General features: G+C 48.2%; 2 protein-coding genes across 4 annotated transcripts in view; one reads left to right on the top strand and one right to left on the bottom strand.

Moving 5' to 3' along the window:
- The window catches only part of LOC142771484 (bile acid-sensitive ion channel-like), a 177,267-nt gene that overhangs the window by 21,254 nt on the left and 141,123 nt on the right, over positions 1-14,890 (top strand). For both annotated transcript variants that reach the window (XM_075872973.1, XM_075872972.1), the window contains exon 3: positions 4,947-5,028. In XM_075872973.1, coding sequence (XP_075729088.1) covers positions 4,947-5,028 — 82 coding nt within the window. The remainder of the gene's footprint in view (positions 1-4,946; positions 5,029-14,890) is intronic.
- The window catches only part of LOC142771486 (uncharacterized), a 35,054-nt gene continuing 25,255 nt past the window's right edge, over positions 5,092-14,890 (bottom strand). Inside the window, exon 3 of one of the 2 annotated variants that reach the window (XM_075872974.1) lies at positions 5,092-6,818. Coding sequence is in view for 1 of the 2 variants with exons in the window: in XM_075872975.1 (XP_075729090.1) it covers positions 6,669-6,818 (150 nt within the window). In the remaining variant the exon portion in view is untranslated. The remainder of the gene's footprint in view (positions 6,819-14,890) is intronic. The other variant, XM_075872975.1, reaches the window with a different exon arrangement.

The following is a 14,890-nucleotide window of genomic DNA, read 5'->3' as shown; positions in this document are numbered from 1 at the left end:
GGGGACAAAGCAGACATAAACAACTACCATCCTATAACATTGACATCAGTGGTCTATAGGCTGGCGATGCAGATTATAAAGGAAAGATTGCAGGTATGGATAGAGAATGAGGGGGTGCTGGGGGAACTGCAGCATGGGTTTCGGAAACAAAGGAGGTTGGAAGACCATTTGTTCTTCCTGACGGAGTGCATCGAAATAGCAGAAAACGGATACAAGCCCCTGCGGCTAGCATTTTTCGATATCAAGAGAGTGCACGATAACGTGGTTCAAGAGACCTTGTGGGGAATACTGGACACACTAGGCGTGGAGGATGTAGTCACTAATTTTTTAAAGGAGATCTATTAAAGTAACAAGGTAGTTATAAAGTCGGAAAAGCAGGTATCTAAGCCCACAGAGGTGAAACAGGGGCTCAGGCAGGGATGTCCTCTGTCACCCTTGTTATTCATGATGTACCTACAAGGATCAGAGGCCAAATTAGAGGGGAGTTGACTGGGCTTCAACCTCTATTTCGTTAAACAAGGAAAACTCATTGAACAGGCACTACCAGCATTGATGTACGCAGATGATATAGTGCTAATGGCCGACAACAAGGAAGATTTGCAGAGATTGGTGGACATCTGCAGTAATGAGGGAGATAGGTTTGATTTCAGATTCAGTAAGGAAAAATCAGCAGTCATGATTTTTAATGACAATGAAGGTAGTGAGCTTAGAATACAGGAGGTCACGCTAGAGATAACAGATAAATACAAATATCTGGGCGTATGGATAAACAATGGGGCCGAGTACCTAAGGGAACACGAAATATACGTGACGACTAAAGGTAACAGGAATGCAGCAGTAATGAAAAACAGGGCACTGGGGATTTACAATAGGTATGATGTGAGAGGAATATGGAAAGGGGTCATGGTTCCTGGGCTGACGTTCGGCAATGCGGTCTTGTGCATGAGATCAGAAGTTCAAGCAAGATTAGAAATTAAGCAACGTGGAATATGTAGCCTTGTTTTAGGAGCTCACGGGACTACACCAAATCAGGGAGTACAAGGTGATATGGGATGGACATCATTTGAGGGCAGGGAAGCTAGCAGCAAGATAAAATTTGAGAAGCGATTGAGAGAAATGGGGGAGGAGCGTTGGGCTAGGAAGGTATTCAGCTACTTGTACATGAAGAATGTCGATACAAAATGGCGGAAGCGAACCAGAAAATTGACTGGTAAATACTTCGAAAACAGCAGGGGGCCAAACCAAAACGAATTATCGGTTAAGAAGAAGGTCAAGGAAGCTTAGACCGATATGTCGAGAATTTGCATGATTAAGAAGTCCGCACTAGATATCTATCGAACTTTTAAGCAGGAAATAGCCAAGGAAACGGTCTATGATAATACTCGGGGTAGTTCTCTACTGTTTGAGGCCAGGACGGTAGTATTGCGAACAAAGACATATCGGGCCAAGTACGAAGGGGTAGACACGGTATGCAGTGCGTGTGGAGAGGAAGAAGAAACTGCCGAACACTTGATAATGTTCTGTAAAGGACTCCACCCTGTAGTTCAGGATGATGGCGCAGAGTTTTTCAAAGAACTGAAGTTTAGGGACAGTGAGGGCGAAATAGACTTTAAGCGGGTAGAATTAACTAGAAGGAGGTTATCTGATTGGTGGCTAAAGTCAAGGCACGAGTGAAAATTGAATCCTTCGCTGCAAAGTACGAATCCTCAACCTCACTATTTAACGAAAAAAATAAATCTAGTTTTTGGTTCATTGAGTATTACGGCTTGGTGGCGCTAGCCACCGCCCGATCTAAAGGGTATAGCCTTATCCATCCATCCATCTATCGAAGCTTGCTCTGCTGAGCACAATGGGCGAGGCTCGACACTGGCTCCACGCAGCGGGCGAGGACCACGTTGACTGCGCGTCGCTATGAGCAGCAAGCAAGGAAGAAACGCGCGTTCAAAATTCTGGTGGTGGAAGTGGTGTGAACGCTATGGTATAGTGTACTAGAAGGGGGCAGTGGAGTGAACGAGGCGGCCGCGTCGTATCTCGGCTGATTCTCCGGCGGGTGACAGTAGCGGCGGCGCTGTAGTTCCATGGTACTAACGATCTCAGGAGCAACTGCATTGGGAGCGCGTGCGCATCTGAGCCTTCACAAGTGTATGCACACCTGCTACGCGCCATGGTGACGCAGGCATGCCAAAATTGCGTCAAGAAATTCACTGTTTCAAAAACTTACCGACAAAAAAAAAAGAACACGTTAAGTCGTAATTTGAGCGGATCCGCCTAGCTTCTTACTCAAGCAGCCCTTTGAGCTACGCGACATCATTAGTGGCTACTGGCTAACTACAAAGAGAGGAGAAGTATCAATATTGCGAATAAATCATACGCTCGCTATGTCGGCAATGTCTACGATATCCAGAGCACTGTTCCTCATATGAGCCCAGATGCGCTCGATTGTTTCATAAGAAACCCGAGTATAACTAATGTCCCAACATTTATATCGGCGACGACTCAGTTTTGTCATGCCAGTATTGCGAAAGAAAATAAATGTTTTCTGAAAAGCTCGTATTGTTTAAACCGCGTGCTTTCGCGCTTACTCTGCTTCTTTTATGTAAGCCTAAAGTGTTTATAATACCGGGCGGCCGATCTGAAGGAAAGCGTGTACCTATAAGAGTCATAAATTTTACGCGAACGGGATTATCTTAAACATAATAAAAAGTACCAATTGCATATATAGACCGTCTGTTAATCTGCGCAAATTCACTGTAACCAGTTCTCATTTTGTATTCACAGATTAAATTGTGCTGCTTTCCAAGTATTCTATTGACGTATGGCCATTGTAAGCCCAGCAAATTCATGACGATGTTTTGTAATAAAATTAGGTGGGGCGTTTTTCGACTGACTACGTTGAACTTGAAGTAGTTTTGAGACCTCATACTGTCGAAAAGGTGACATTTACAGGGCGCATTTGTACAGAGACACGCTAAACATTCGGCGCAAAGCTACCTAGGATTTTCTTAGGAGGAGGGGGGGGGGGGGGGTTGTGTGCAGCAGAACGACTAACTTTGTCAATTGGGGGTCGCTGTAAATGCGAGTGAATATTTTGGTATACCCTAAAAAGATAAATTACGAAAGTATTTCGTGGTGTTGGGGGTTCAGATTCCTTTCCTCTCCACTATCTACTTACGGCCTCCTGGTTCTGCGTGCGTTTAACACGGTATTTTTTTTATCTCACAGGTTTCTGAGCGCATCTAACTTCCAATTAATCCGCTCAGTTATTCTGAATATTGTAGACGCCTAGCCAACAAAAAGAAAACAGTTAGGACAGAAGAAATCAGAATAATACGTACCCTTTCTGTTTCTTCTGTGTCTTATTTCTTCTAGCAGTGGTTCGAACGTCGTCCAATAAATATAAGTATTACTTTTACTGCCAGTCAGCGGACTCCGAAAACAAGTTTTTGTATAATAAATAATGTTTACGTGTAAATAGGAACATTATTATGATGTAGTGCAACTCACTTGTGTTAAGCTCCGAATAATGATGATCTTTCACATCTCTGAAGCCATGTTTTCTTTCATCAACGCATTGCCAGCTGTTTTAGCGCTCCTACTGATGTTCACAATACAAAAGTAATTTGAAGCACATTTAACTCCAGGTAACGTGTGTAATAATGCAAAGGCTATAAAGCATGACTGTGCCAATCATATTTTTTCCTCCATCGTTTTTATAGCTGCAGTAACCAATTTAACGGTTTAACCGCAACAAAAATAAATAGTTTTCGATCTCTCAATAGGCTTTTATGGAGCTCGTATTCAGTAGGTTGGCGTGTCATACTTCAAGGGTTATGACATCATGTCAGGCATGAATGATGGGCAGGTACGAAAAAATCTGCATCAAAAAAGCGCGCCGGAGGAGCCGAAGCACATAGCAGTTCCTGCGCGTGGTGGGTGGCTCTTTCAGTACTATTCGACTGTAGCGCCACCACCACTTGGCAACACGGAAGGGAACGGGCGGCGAGGCGCGGTCTCGCCACTCAACACTTCTAGTACACTCTAGCTATGGTCGATGCCGCTCGAAGCGTCGCGCGTTTCAGCTTCTTGAGTGCCGACAATGGCGCGACTGCTGACAGCCGAATGTGTGATCTGCACAGACTACGAGTCGAGCGCTGTGCGCATAACTGGTACAGCACACCATCAAATGGAGACACAACGATGGATGCGTAGGGGAATGGCTGTCCAAGACAGCGGATGTATCATACTTATGGGCTGGCATGAGGGCCTGTGACGTGGCTCTTCAAAAAATCATTGTGTATATAACGTGAATATACAATCAGACCACAGCTCTCGCGTCACGTATTTATATCTTGATGATAGAGCATATGTAACGAGGATTCACGGTTTACCGTATTTAATCTCTGTAGCAAGATCCTTCATCATCATTCCCTCGTGGATATGCGGGAATTTTTTCAAGGTCACTTCCCTGACAGAAAAGTACGTCAGCCGAGCCATGGTGGACCACAGTATAAAATACTTTAGCGTCAAAATAATTTCAATCTGTTTTAAACCTTCATTGTAGTTTATTAATGATAAAAAATCAATTGATCACTTGCATGCCTGAGCCATAATAATGCTGTAGCAGCAACCCAGTGTTGACCGGCGAATAGTTTTCACGTACTTCTTCATGGTTTGACCTTGTTTCCACACCAAGAAACAGCGCCAAGTCTATAGTCGGTCTTTGTTGACTCGTGACTTCAAAGAGTTCATGTCCTAATACCAATGGCGCTTTACGACAAACTATGAGCAGTGGGTTCTGTTTGCGCACCTGGTGGCAGGCATCGAAGATGCATAGTTGCACTATTTCTTATCGTGGGGACGACACCCAAGGTCCGATAGCAATACACGTTCATCATAAAAAGAAGTCCACGTGCTCTAAACCATTTTGTATGTTGTGGTCGGCGCAGAGTACGGCTGTCCCAGCTTTGTCGACTGCGAGGAGAGACCAACTGCGTTCAGTCCAAGAGCAGGGGCAGCATCGAAAACCTGGTAAGTAACGGTCATATCCCATATATCCAGCATTCATTGACCAACTCTCAGACGTTGTTTTAGCCATCCCACATTTGGGTGCCTCTGTTACAGTTATTCATTCTGTGCATATTTTCACGGGGGTCGTGAGGTCGATGAAGGCAGCAGTCGGCGTGTCTAAGTTTTGTTTGGCGGAACTTGTGGCCGGGAAACCGAAATCAAACTGCAGCAAACAATGCACGCTGTGCACTGATAGCAATGAACAGGGCATCGACCATCTGATCCGCACCAACGCGCATCGGCATTTATACTTGCGGCGTTGAGCATTGACGCGGGTGGTTGAGATTGTCCCAGAGTAAACTCAGCTGTTCGCGTTTGCGTGCTCTAGCCGAACAGACGATGCAAACACTATCCATAATTATCTTAGACATTCTGGTGCGGATTGCGCAAGGCAGTGACGTGCAATAAAACATAGCGCATGTGGCCAATGCCTCCTAGAAAAACACTTTTAGGCCTGCTCACTGCCGCCGTGACGTCACTCGTTACGCCTGAGCGAGCAAGCGTACCGGAGGCTGTGAGTTCATTGCCACCATCGTCTCCCGTTAAAGGCTAAAGCTTTCGCGGCAAGTTTTACATGCTTAACGTCTTTATTCTGCCTTTTTAGACAAAAAAAGGCTCTAATTTAAGTAGTGTAGTACGCTTGAAAGCGTTTAGAGATTTATCCATGAGCCATTCCTTCCACAAAAAAGTCAAAAGTAAAAAAAATGTGCGCTTTTGAAAGTGTGGTCAATCTATGAGTGCAAAACTTTATGGAGTACCAAAGTGACAAAATAAATAGGGTACATTTTATTCATTATTTTTTACACACGCACGCACGCACACGCTCTCTAGATGATGCATAGAAGCTGTTCTTACTCATTTAAAATGTTTCTGCTGTTTTATAATTTGTAATCTTTCAAACATCTGTCTTCAACAACACGTAGTTATTGAGGAGAGTCTGTACTACTGCAACAAGTGTGTTGTTCAGCCTAATATCAGGTTGAATACCACTACAAGAGAGAAAAAAATAATCGTTTCACGAACATATCTTGCGACCGACACAAGGAGCAACGTTTCTCTTTTGCTCTGGCCCCTCTCGCAGCGGTGCGTTAGTCCCTTTTTAAATTTAGGGCGTGGGAAAATGTTGGTACTGGGACTAGACTAAACCGTGTAGCCCCCGTGGACTGCACTGCCAGTTCTTAAATCGGTATATTCGGTAGCGGTTTTTAAATATTCTAGCTTGAAGTAGAGTTCACGCACCTGAAAATCATTTAGGAAAGCGCTTTACCCTAAGTGTCTACACGCATCTAAATTTCAAGAAAACATTTTAGGCTAAGGTGCAAGCACGACTGGAGCGAAATTATAAAAGCACAGTCAAGTGGTTGGAACATTGGCAAGAAAATACTGTGCACCAAACCGATGCACGAATCGATGCAACAGCATTCCTTCCATTTTCCTCAACCAAGTGAATGGACGTAATACAAGGAGTCCACTGCGCTAATCGCCAATAGCAAAACGTTTACCGACCCTGAAGAAAAAAACGCCTGTTCTGAAAATGTACTGCCACGCGCGTTTATCGTTTCAATGTCTTACGAGTCAGAAACACACATGACACCATTATTTTAGAGCAAGAGCAGAACGTGGTGCAGACGGTGCCATTGGAATGACTTAGAAATATGTAGTATGGACACACGTACCTTCGAGTCACGGAGCAAATGGATGTCGGCAACAGCTTGACAAACGACACGCTCCCATTTCGTTCTTCGGTTGTCCTGAGAAAACGAGAACACTCGCAAGTTCGGTTCCTTTGCCACGAAAATTTGCCACACAACATCATGCAAACGTTCAGATTTACAGCAGTAAATATTGCGAATATCTAGTGCAAAAAGCGCATCACAAATTCACGCCGAAGTTCACTGACACCGAAAAACACGGTCTTCTCGTGTCGCGAACAAGCACACCAGCACGCTACGAAAACGTTCGTCAGGCTTGGCAATCCATGCCTGTCGAGCGACGAGAGCAAGCGTAAGCGCGTCTGTGCAGTGAAACACAATGGTCTAAACGGAGTGACGTCAGAGCCCACTACGAAATCAGTGAGCAGGCCTGACATTATCTAGGTGGCATTGGTGTGGCAGCATAAGTCCCGTTATACTACGCAATCCGCTGCCACAACTACCATCACAGATCTCACTCAGATGCCTTGGCGATCCGGGAATGGTATAACCTGGTCCCCTCCATTACCAAGCAGCGCATATCTAAGCTCATTCAACAGTAATAATAGTTCCTCGTGTTCAACGCCCCAAATGCACCACATGATTACGAGAGACGCCGAATGAGAGGGCTAAGTGAATTTGATGGCCCCGCAATCTTAAAGGGTGTTCTCTCTTCTTCTCAAGTGTTTATACGCGTTTATATGGATTCATGTTTAAATTGGGCGTCCCCGGGTTTTTACACGCGAAGCACTTCTTATCGAACCAAAGCCACCTTGAGCACGTCTATCTGTCTGCATGGGTGCTCTCGTAGTCCTCACGACACATGACGAAATTCGCACGTGAGAAAATTAGTGTATCACGAATACGGTGAATAGATCATTACATAAGCAGCATGACATACTAGTCAAGAACGTCATGAAACCGTTTCCAATCATGAAGCCGTGGCCCATGAAATTCGAATATGAACCACAAGTGATTTAAGTTTCCGTCAATCAGGGAACGGTGACGACAGACTTTCGAGAGTGATGGTTAATAGCTTGCGTAGCAAACAATCCGGTTGCGACATCAGCAGCGTTGTCGGTGAGAGAGAAATGAGATGCACAGAAATATATCACTGTTGGTGGGGGAATCAATTCTGCCTGGCCGTCAAGTGTTGTGCGTCAGAACCACGCTCTGACCTGCTTGCAAAAGAAAGGCGTCGTATCACGGGAATGCTATTTGCGGTCACAGTGTTCACCATCGGCTTTTATAACAATGTAATTAACACTACATATGATGATAACAATAGAGAGACTCTTTATTACGAAAACTAAGATTTGATCGCTCGCATGCTACTCTTTATGCAAGACTTAAACGGCAGGTCAGCCCCAAGTCCTAATGAGATCACGAACAAGGCTTTAAGAAACTTGGATGACAAATCGGTGGAATACCTGACAGATGTCATCAACCAGGCGTGGAAGAGTGGTAGTGTCCCGGAGATGTGGAAGACGGTTACCATCATCCTTATCCCCAGACCGGGCAAACCTCCCAGCCTCGACAACCTTCAGCCCATCTCCCTGACTTCATGCGCAGGTAAAGTGGCCGAACACGCTATCCTAAACAGGATTACCCGAACGCGACATTTATTCCCACAACATGATAAGCTTCAGGGCGGGCCTCTCGACGCAAGACACCATGAAGCTCATCAAAGATCAAGTTATTGATACGAACACAAGAGACATAAGAGTCATATTGGGACTGGACTTGCAGAAGGCATTCGACAACATTCTCCATCACTTCGTGCTTAGCCAGATCTCGAGCCTTGTGCTTGGCAAGCACTTACACGACAACACAAAATCATCCCTGAGTGACAGAGGCTTTTCTCAAGATGGGCGAAGTTGTTTCGGATCCAGTAAAGCTTGACTTCAGAAAGACGCCCCAACGTTCAGTACTATCCCCGACCCACTTTAACCTCGCCATGATCGGTCTGTCTCAAAGACTCTCTGAAGTCAATGGCATTATTCATACTACCTATACTGACGACATCGTCGAATAGAGGCTGTGCTAGGAAGCTATTGAGGTCACGGAGGACTTTTTAAAACCGACTGGTGTTCGGTGCTCGGCGCGGAAATCGTAACTGCTTCTGTACAGGCCCAAGCGCAGTGGTCCCAATCCGAGAGGGTAGAAAGCCGTTAGAGAACACCAACAACACTCTTAGGACCGAAGTGAGGGCAGCTTGGTTCCCAGAATGGACTCCTTCTGCGTTCTAGGTAAGACCATCCAGTCGAACAGCTTCAATAACCTTGTGAGGCCACGCCAGTCTTGGCCAGCTGCCGCGCTAAAAAAGAAGTGAGCCGCGTGGCTCGTGATGCGCGAGCCACGAGGAATTTCAGAACGGCTGAGCTCCTGGCCTGGCTGGACGCTGCAACGGCGATTCCTCATACGCCAATTGCGTCCTAAATAAAAGCTGTGAGCACGGCACGGGCTCATCGCCGCCGTCTCATCTCTCGCTCCTCAGCATTTGGTGACCACGGACGTACGGACAAGCGACCGGCACGGCACTGCTGCTTCTGAACTTCGCGGCTATGTTCCAGCCAGCTCAAGCCTTGCATCCGCACTTCGACCCGCCTCTACTTCCGTTCCGGACCTCCTGCATAGAGTTGTGGTTCCAAGATTTCAAGGCAGACTTGGAGCTCAACGGCATCTGGCTTTAACAATTCATGTTTGAGGTACTGGATTATCATCTTGCGTGGGACCTCAAACGCCACCACACGTACTTCGCGTGGAGCTCTCGTACTTACGATCATCTGCGCGACGCCGTACTCTAGCATTACGGTTTCAAACATCGCCTTCCCAAAAGCGACATCGCGATGCTTGGCTCATCTTCATACACGCCTCCCGCACCACGGCCAGTCCAGACTAACACCCTGCCATGAACCCCAGACTATGTAGGTGACGGAGATCACCCTGCCGCTTCACGCGGCCCGTCGACCGAAAGGCCCGCCACTCCTGTGTCTCCCGTTCCTGTCTCTGAGGTCTTGGCTTTGCCACAAGTGCCACTTGCACCCCTTTCCGTGGCAGATTTGACGCCGGTTACGGCTTCACACATAATCGAATCAATCGCGGAGTCCCGTCCTGCTGCACCGACTCCCCATTCGCCGATGACAGACGAGTCAGCTCATCCGCCTGGTGACTTCTCGGGCACAACCGCCGAGCCTACCACTAGGACGGCCCCGCCGCTGTGGTCTAGTGGCTAAGGTACTCGCCTGCTGACCCGCAGGTCGTGGGATCAAATCCCGGCTGCGGCGGCTGCATTTCCGATGGAGGCGGAAATGTTGTAGGCCCGTGTGGTCAGATTTTGGTGCACGTTAAAGAACCCCAGGTGGTTGAAATTTCCGGAGCCCTCCACTACGGCGTCTCTCATAATCATATGGTAGTTTTGGGACCTTATACCCCACATATCAATCAATCATCAATCAATCAATACCACTAGGACGGTCACAACCGCGTACAACGCACCGGGCCAGAATTGCAACTACCCGCGTATGCTACGACAGCCACGCAAGCAGTCAATGAGCATGCTGCCCTGCGCGCGGGCTGCTCGTCACCGGCTTCGAGAGGATACTACGAGCGCTGGTTGAAGACCCAGTCCTACTGCGAAGTCTGCTGCGCTTCCTCTGCACACCATCCTCCTTAACGGCCCCGGAAAAGCAAGCGCCCCTACTCCAAATACGCCGACACCCGACCACGGCCTCAGATGTTTTCCGGCTGTGCCTCAAAGACGGTGACGTCATCGTACCCAGAGCCAAGCGCATGGGCAGCTTTCCACCTGCCCTTCCGAAGTACACGAGAGTGCGGGCATTTGCGCCAAGAAGGCGCAATTACGACGAAGACACCACCCACACGTTGTCAAATGCGAAAGGCAGACTGGTATCGGTGCTGCACACATCAGTGGTTGGCGTTGCGCCAACGACATCGTACGCAGCACCAGCACCATCAACGCCGAATCGCCAACACCTTCCCGCCATTTTCTGTGCAGCTAACCACCTACGGTACGTGGCGTGGGAAAATTTCTACGCTACATTCCAGTCAATGTCAGCTTGTGTCAACATGCCTGCCATATGGATGCCACGCAACGCGCTATTTGGCCTCCAGTCATCAACGCCCACCCAGACAGACGACCACCATTAACTGCTCCTGCCAGCAGTGTCCGTCTCTTGCAACCCTCGTCCACTCCGCTGCTCTCAGTGCCACCCACCGGAGCTACGACACAGACCCTATGCCTTTCAAGATCATGACTCGGACTTCTTTACGAACACTTAGGTCTACCGTCCATGATAGTCTCGCTCTAACATGGTTTTTCTTCTGTATACACTTTTGAAATCGCGCAAAGCGCTAGGGGAGGGGGGGGGGGCTTGTAGCATCACGTTAGTCTTGGCCAGCTGCCGCGCTAAAGAAGAAGTGAGCCGCATGGCTCGTGATGCGCGAGTGACTAAAAATTTTATTGAAAATGTCCAGCGGTATTTATCGGAGTGGGGCTACAAGAACCCCATCCTAGGTGACGGCCTCGAGTGCTTAGACACGGGCGGCTTTCTGGGCGTTCCGGACTGCGCACAGTTGATCGGCGAGGCCGCGGCTGAGCATGGCCACCTCCCATCGTGCCTCGCGGTTCGAGACTACCATGTCTACCCGGTTCATAGGGGACTGGTGCATGCCACCGGTGCACTCCCATAACATGTGCTGCAGCGTCGCTTCTGCTCCACACGCTTTACAGTCATCGGATGTATAAATGTCTGGATAACAGAGGTGTAGCATCACTGGGTTCGGGTACGTGTGAGTCTGTAATTTTCTCCAGGCAACCTCCTGTTTCTTGTTTAGTTTTTCGTGTGGTGGCGGATATTTGCATCTGTTCAGTCTGTAGTGTTGGGCGATATCTCTGAAAGTGGTCATGCGATCCCCCCACGTTCCCTCCCGCATTGTCCTCGATGTTTGCGAGACATCGGGGCTGCCGGCAGGTGCCACAGCTCGGCGTGCAAGGTCTCGAGCCAAGGCGTGGGCAGTCGCGTTGCCCGCGATTGGAGGATCTGTGTAGGCGGGAATCCATACAAGGAAACTGTCGTTTTTGTGGCAAATACTGCCTTCATGAATTTTGGGAATGTGTGCTGCTTCGCGGGAGATCTGGCCGCTAGCGTAGTAGCGTATATAGCCGCCTGAGGGTTGGCTATCATGACTTCGTCGTGCGTGGTAGCTATAGCGAGGGCTATTGCTGCTTCTTCGGCCACCTCCATTTTATCGGTGCGTATTGTAGCACTCGCGATGCAAGTTCCTGCGTGATTCCTGATCGCTACGGCGAAACCGCGTTGCCGCTCGTAACGGGTTGCGTCTACGTGACTGTTGCCGAATTGCTTTTCCAGATATCGCGCACGTTTGTTGCGCCGACCGATGTGATGAGTGGAATCCATATTCCTGGGAAACAACAGAACGATGATGCGCTTTCGAATATGTCTGGGTATTCCGACCCATAGAGTTTCCTAATATACACTAGAGGGAATTCTGGAGCTAGTGTCTATGAGAGCTGCAACGCACGGCGCTTCAGCGAGCATGGGAATGATGTGTAATACACACATTTGTCTAATTTTTGTACTTCTGGCCTGCTTCTGGCTCCGTGTGTGTTCGTGTGGCTTAGGGCTGTTTTTTTTCACAAAAAAATAAATTAGCAAATGTTCAGCGTTTGCGCTTCACAACCTTATTCTTTTACGCTTGCCATTTCGAATCGGATCACAAAGTTAAAAATGGTTTGTTCCTTCCTTCAAAAAAAAAAAACCGTAACCAGCAATAAACGAAGCCGCAAGTACGATTCGCCACCCGCAAGTACGAAGACTATAGGCAAATGTGTGTACTACCCATCATTCCCATGGTCGTTGAACGGTCGCAGCGCCATAGTCGGATCCCCCTCTAGTTAATTTTAGGAAACTCTATGTTCCGACGTTTTCGCCACGCTGCGCGTGGTAGTTTATGCCCAGCCTCTCAAGGATGTGTCGACGTGTTTTTTTTTTTTTTGGCCAAACATTCGTACTGGGGGATGCTGCGTGCTTCGATTAGTTCATCTAGGGTATTGTGCAGCCCCAGCTCGAGAAATTTTGCCGCGCCATTATTTATTGCTAAGCCTAAGGCGCGTTTGTATGCCTTGCAAATAAGGCGGTCTAGTTTAATTCGCTCAGTCACCTGCCACTTGAGGTAAGATGCGACGTACGTTATGTGGCTCATAACAAAAGCATGTACCAGACGGATGGTCTTGCTTTCTTTCATTCCGCTTTGGCGATTTGTTGTGCGTTTCAGACACCGGAGCGTTGCATTGCAGCACCATATACTCTGCATGTGGTTTCGCCATTGTGGCCATTGGCCGACAGGTGCAAGCCCAGTACTCTAATGTTGTTAACTTTGGGATGACGGCCCCGTCCGATGTTACCACTTTAATATCCCCATCTGCACGCTCGCTGAAAAAATCGGCGTTTTGGGGTTCACGGCCCCTGCACGGGGGTCTATAGAGAAGGAGCTCCGATCTAGCCGCCGAGCATTCGAGGCCCGTGTCACGAAGGTAGTCCTGTACGACGTCGACCGCCTCCTGCAACGTCTGCTCGATCACTCCGTCATTACCCTCGGCAACCCAGAGGGTGATATCATCAGCGTACAAGCTGTGGGGAAGGCCTTCTATCAAAGCTAATTTTCGTGGTAGCCCGACACGCAAGATGTTAAAAGCGGAATTATGGAGCCCTGTGGAGTGCCCATGCGACCCATGTATGTATCTTGCAATTCTAGTCTGGCAATCGCTAAGCGGGCCTGGCGACCTGTAAGGAAATCCCGTACGTATAGTGGTACGTTTTTTCACCCTGTCCCAAAGCTCGTATGCTTCCACGTACTGCTGCGTGTTCAACGTTGTCAAACGCTTTCTTGAGGTCAAGCCCGAGTATTGCTTTTGTAGACACGTAGTATTGTCTACGATATCATTTTTTAGTTGAAGCATAACGCCCTGTGTGGAAAGATTTTCATAACTGAGCTCCTGGCTTGGCTGGACGCTGCAGCGGCAACTCCACCTACGCCTGCGTCCTAAATAAAAGCTGTGACCTCGACATGGGCTCATCGCCGCCGTCTCGTTTCTCGCTCCTCAACAACCTGACGGTTACGAGACTCGCTAGAAAACCTCTCATTGCCATGAGCCTGATAAGAAGCATTGCCGACAGGCAACAGGGACTTGGAGAGGATGACCTCGTAAGGTTGGTGCACGATTTGTGATGTGTCATTTCACCTTCGTTGCAGCTATTCACAACTAGAATAGGTCGGAGCGTGATAAGCTCAACACATTAATCAGAAAGGCCATCAAGAGAGCTCTCGGGCTTCTCATGTACACAAGCTTGGGTGGACTGTTCCGTCTCGGCATGCAAACGACGCTGGAAGAAATCGCAAAGACACTGGATAGGGCGCAATTCGCCAGGCTGTCCACCACGCGTTCCGGTGGAAATATCCTGCGAGAGATGGAATTCCACCATTGTAAATCAAGTCTCACTTCTGCTGCATTCCTCGTCAACAGTGATAACCAATCATGTTGTCCCGCTTCCGAGAAACGTCCACCCCGATCATAACGAGGGTAGAAAACGGGCCCGATATCGTGAGGTGAAGGCATATGCGGCTGTGCGCATCAACAACGAGGGCAATATCACTATCGAGAACGGTCTGGACAACGGTGGCTTAAATAGAGGAGCAAGCGGCGATTGAATTGACCTTGCTGGATAACAGGAGGTCCACAGTTTACAGCGACTGGAGATCTGCGGTCAGAGCTTTTGTCAAGTTAACAATATCGGAACCAACTTTGCAGATTCTTCAGGACAAATACATGAAGCCACATGCACTTGTTTGGTTCCCAGCTGACATATGGGACGAATCGAGAGAGCACCGCCAAATATGAATGAGTCAGCCCACATTGCTGCGCCAATACAAGGAGATGACGTAGCTATCAGGAGGTGGCAAAAAATGGAAGGTATGTACAGGGAGGGTGGGGACCAGTTCTTAAGGGGCTGTCCCATACAAAACGTAGGTGGGCTCCCATTTACAGGATCCCATTGGCACCGGCCGCTGTCCTGGCTCGCTCAATCAAG

Source organism: Rhipicephalus microplus, chromosome 9 (assembly GCF_043290135.1).
Source record: "Rhipicephalus microplus isolate Deutch F79 chromosome 9, USDA_Rmic, whole genome shotgun sequence".
NCBI classification, from domain to species: domain Eukaryota; kingdom Metazoa; phylum Arthropoda; class Arachnida; order Ixodida; family Ixodidae; genus Rhipicephalus; species Rhipicephalus microplus.
Note: the sequence above shows the minus strand (reverse complement) of the source record. Positions and strands in the feature narration are given on the sequence as shown.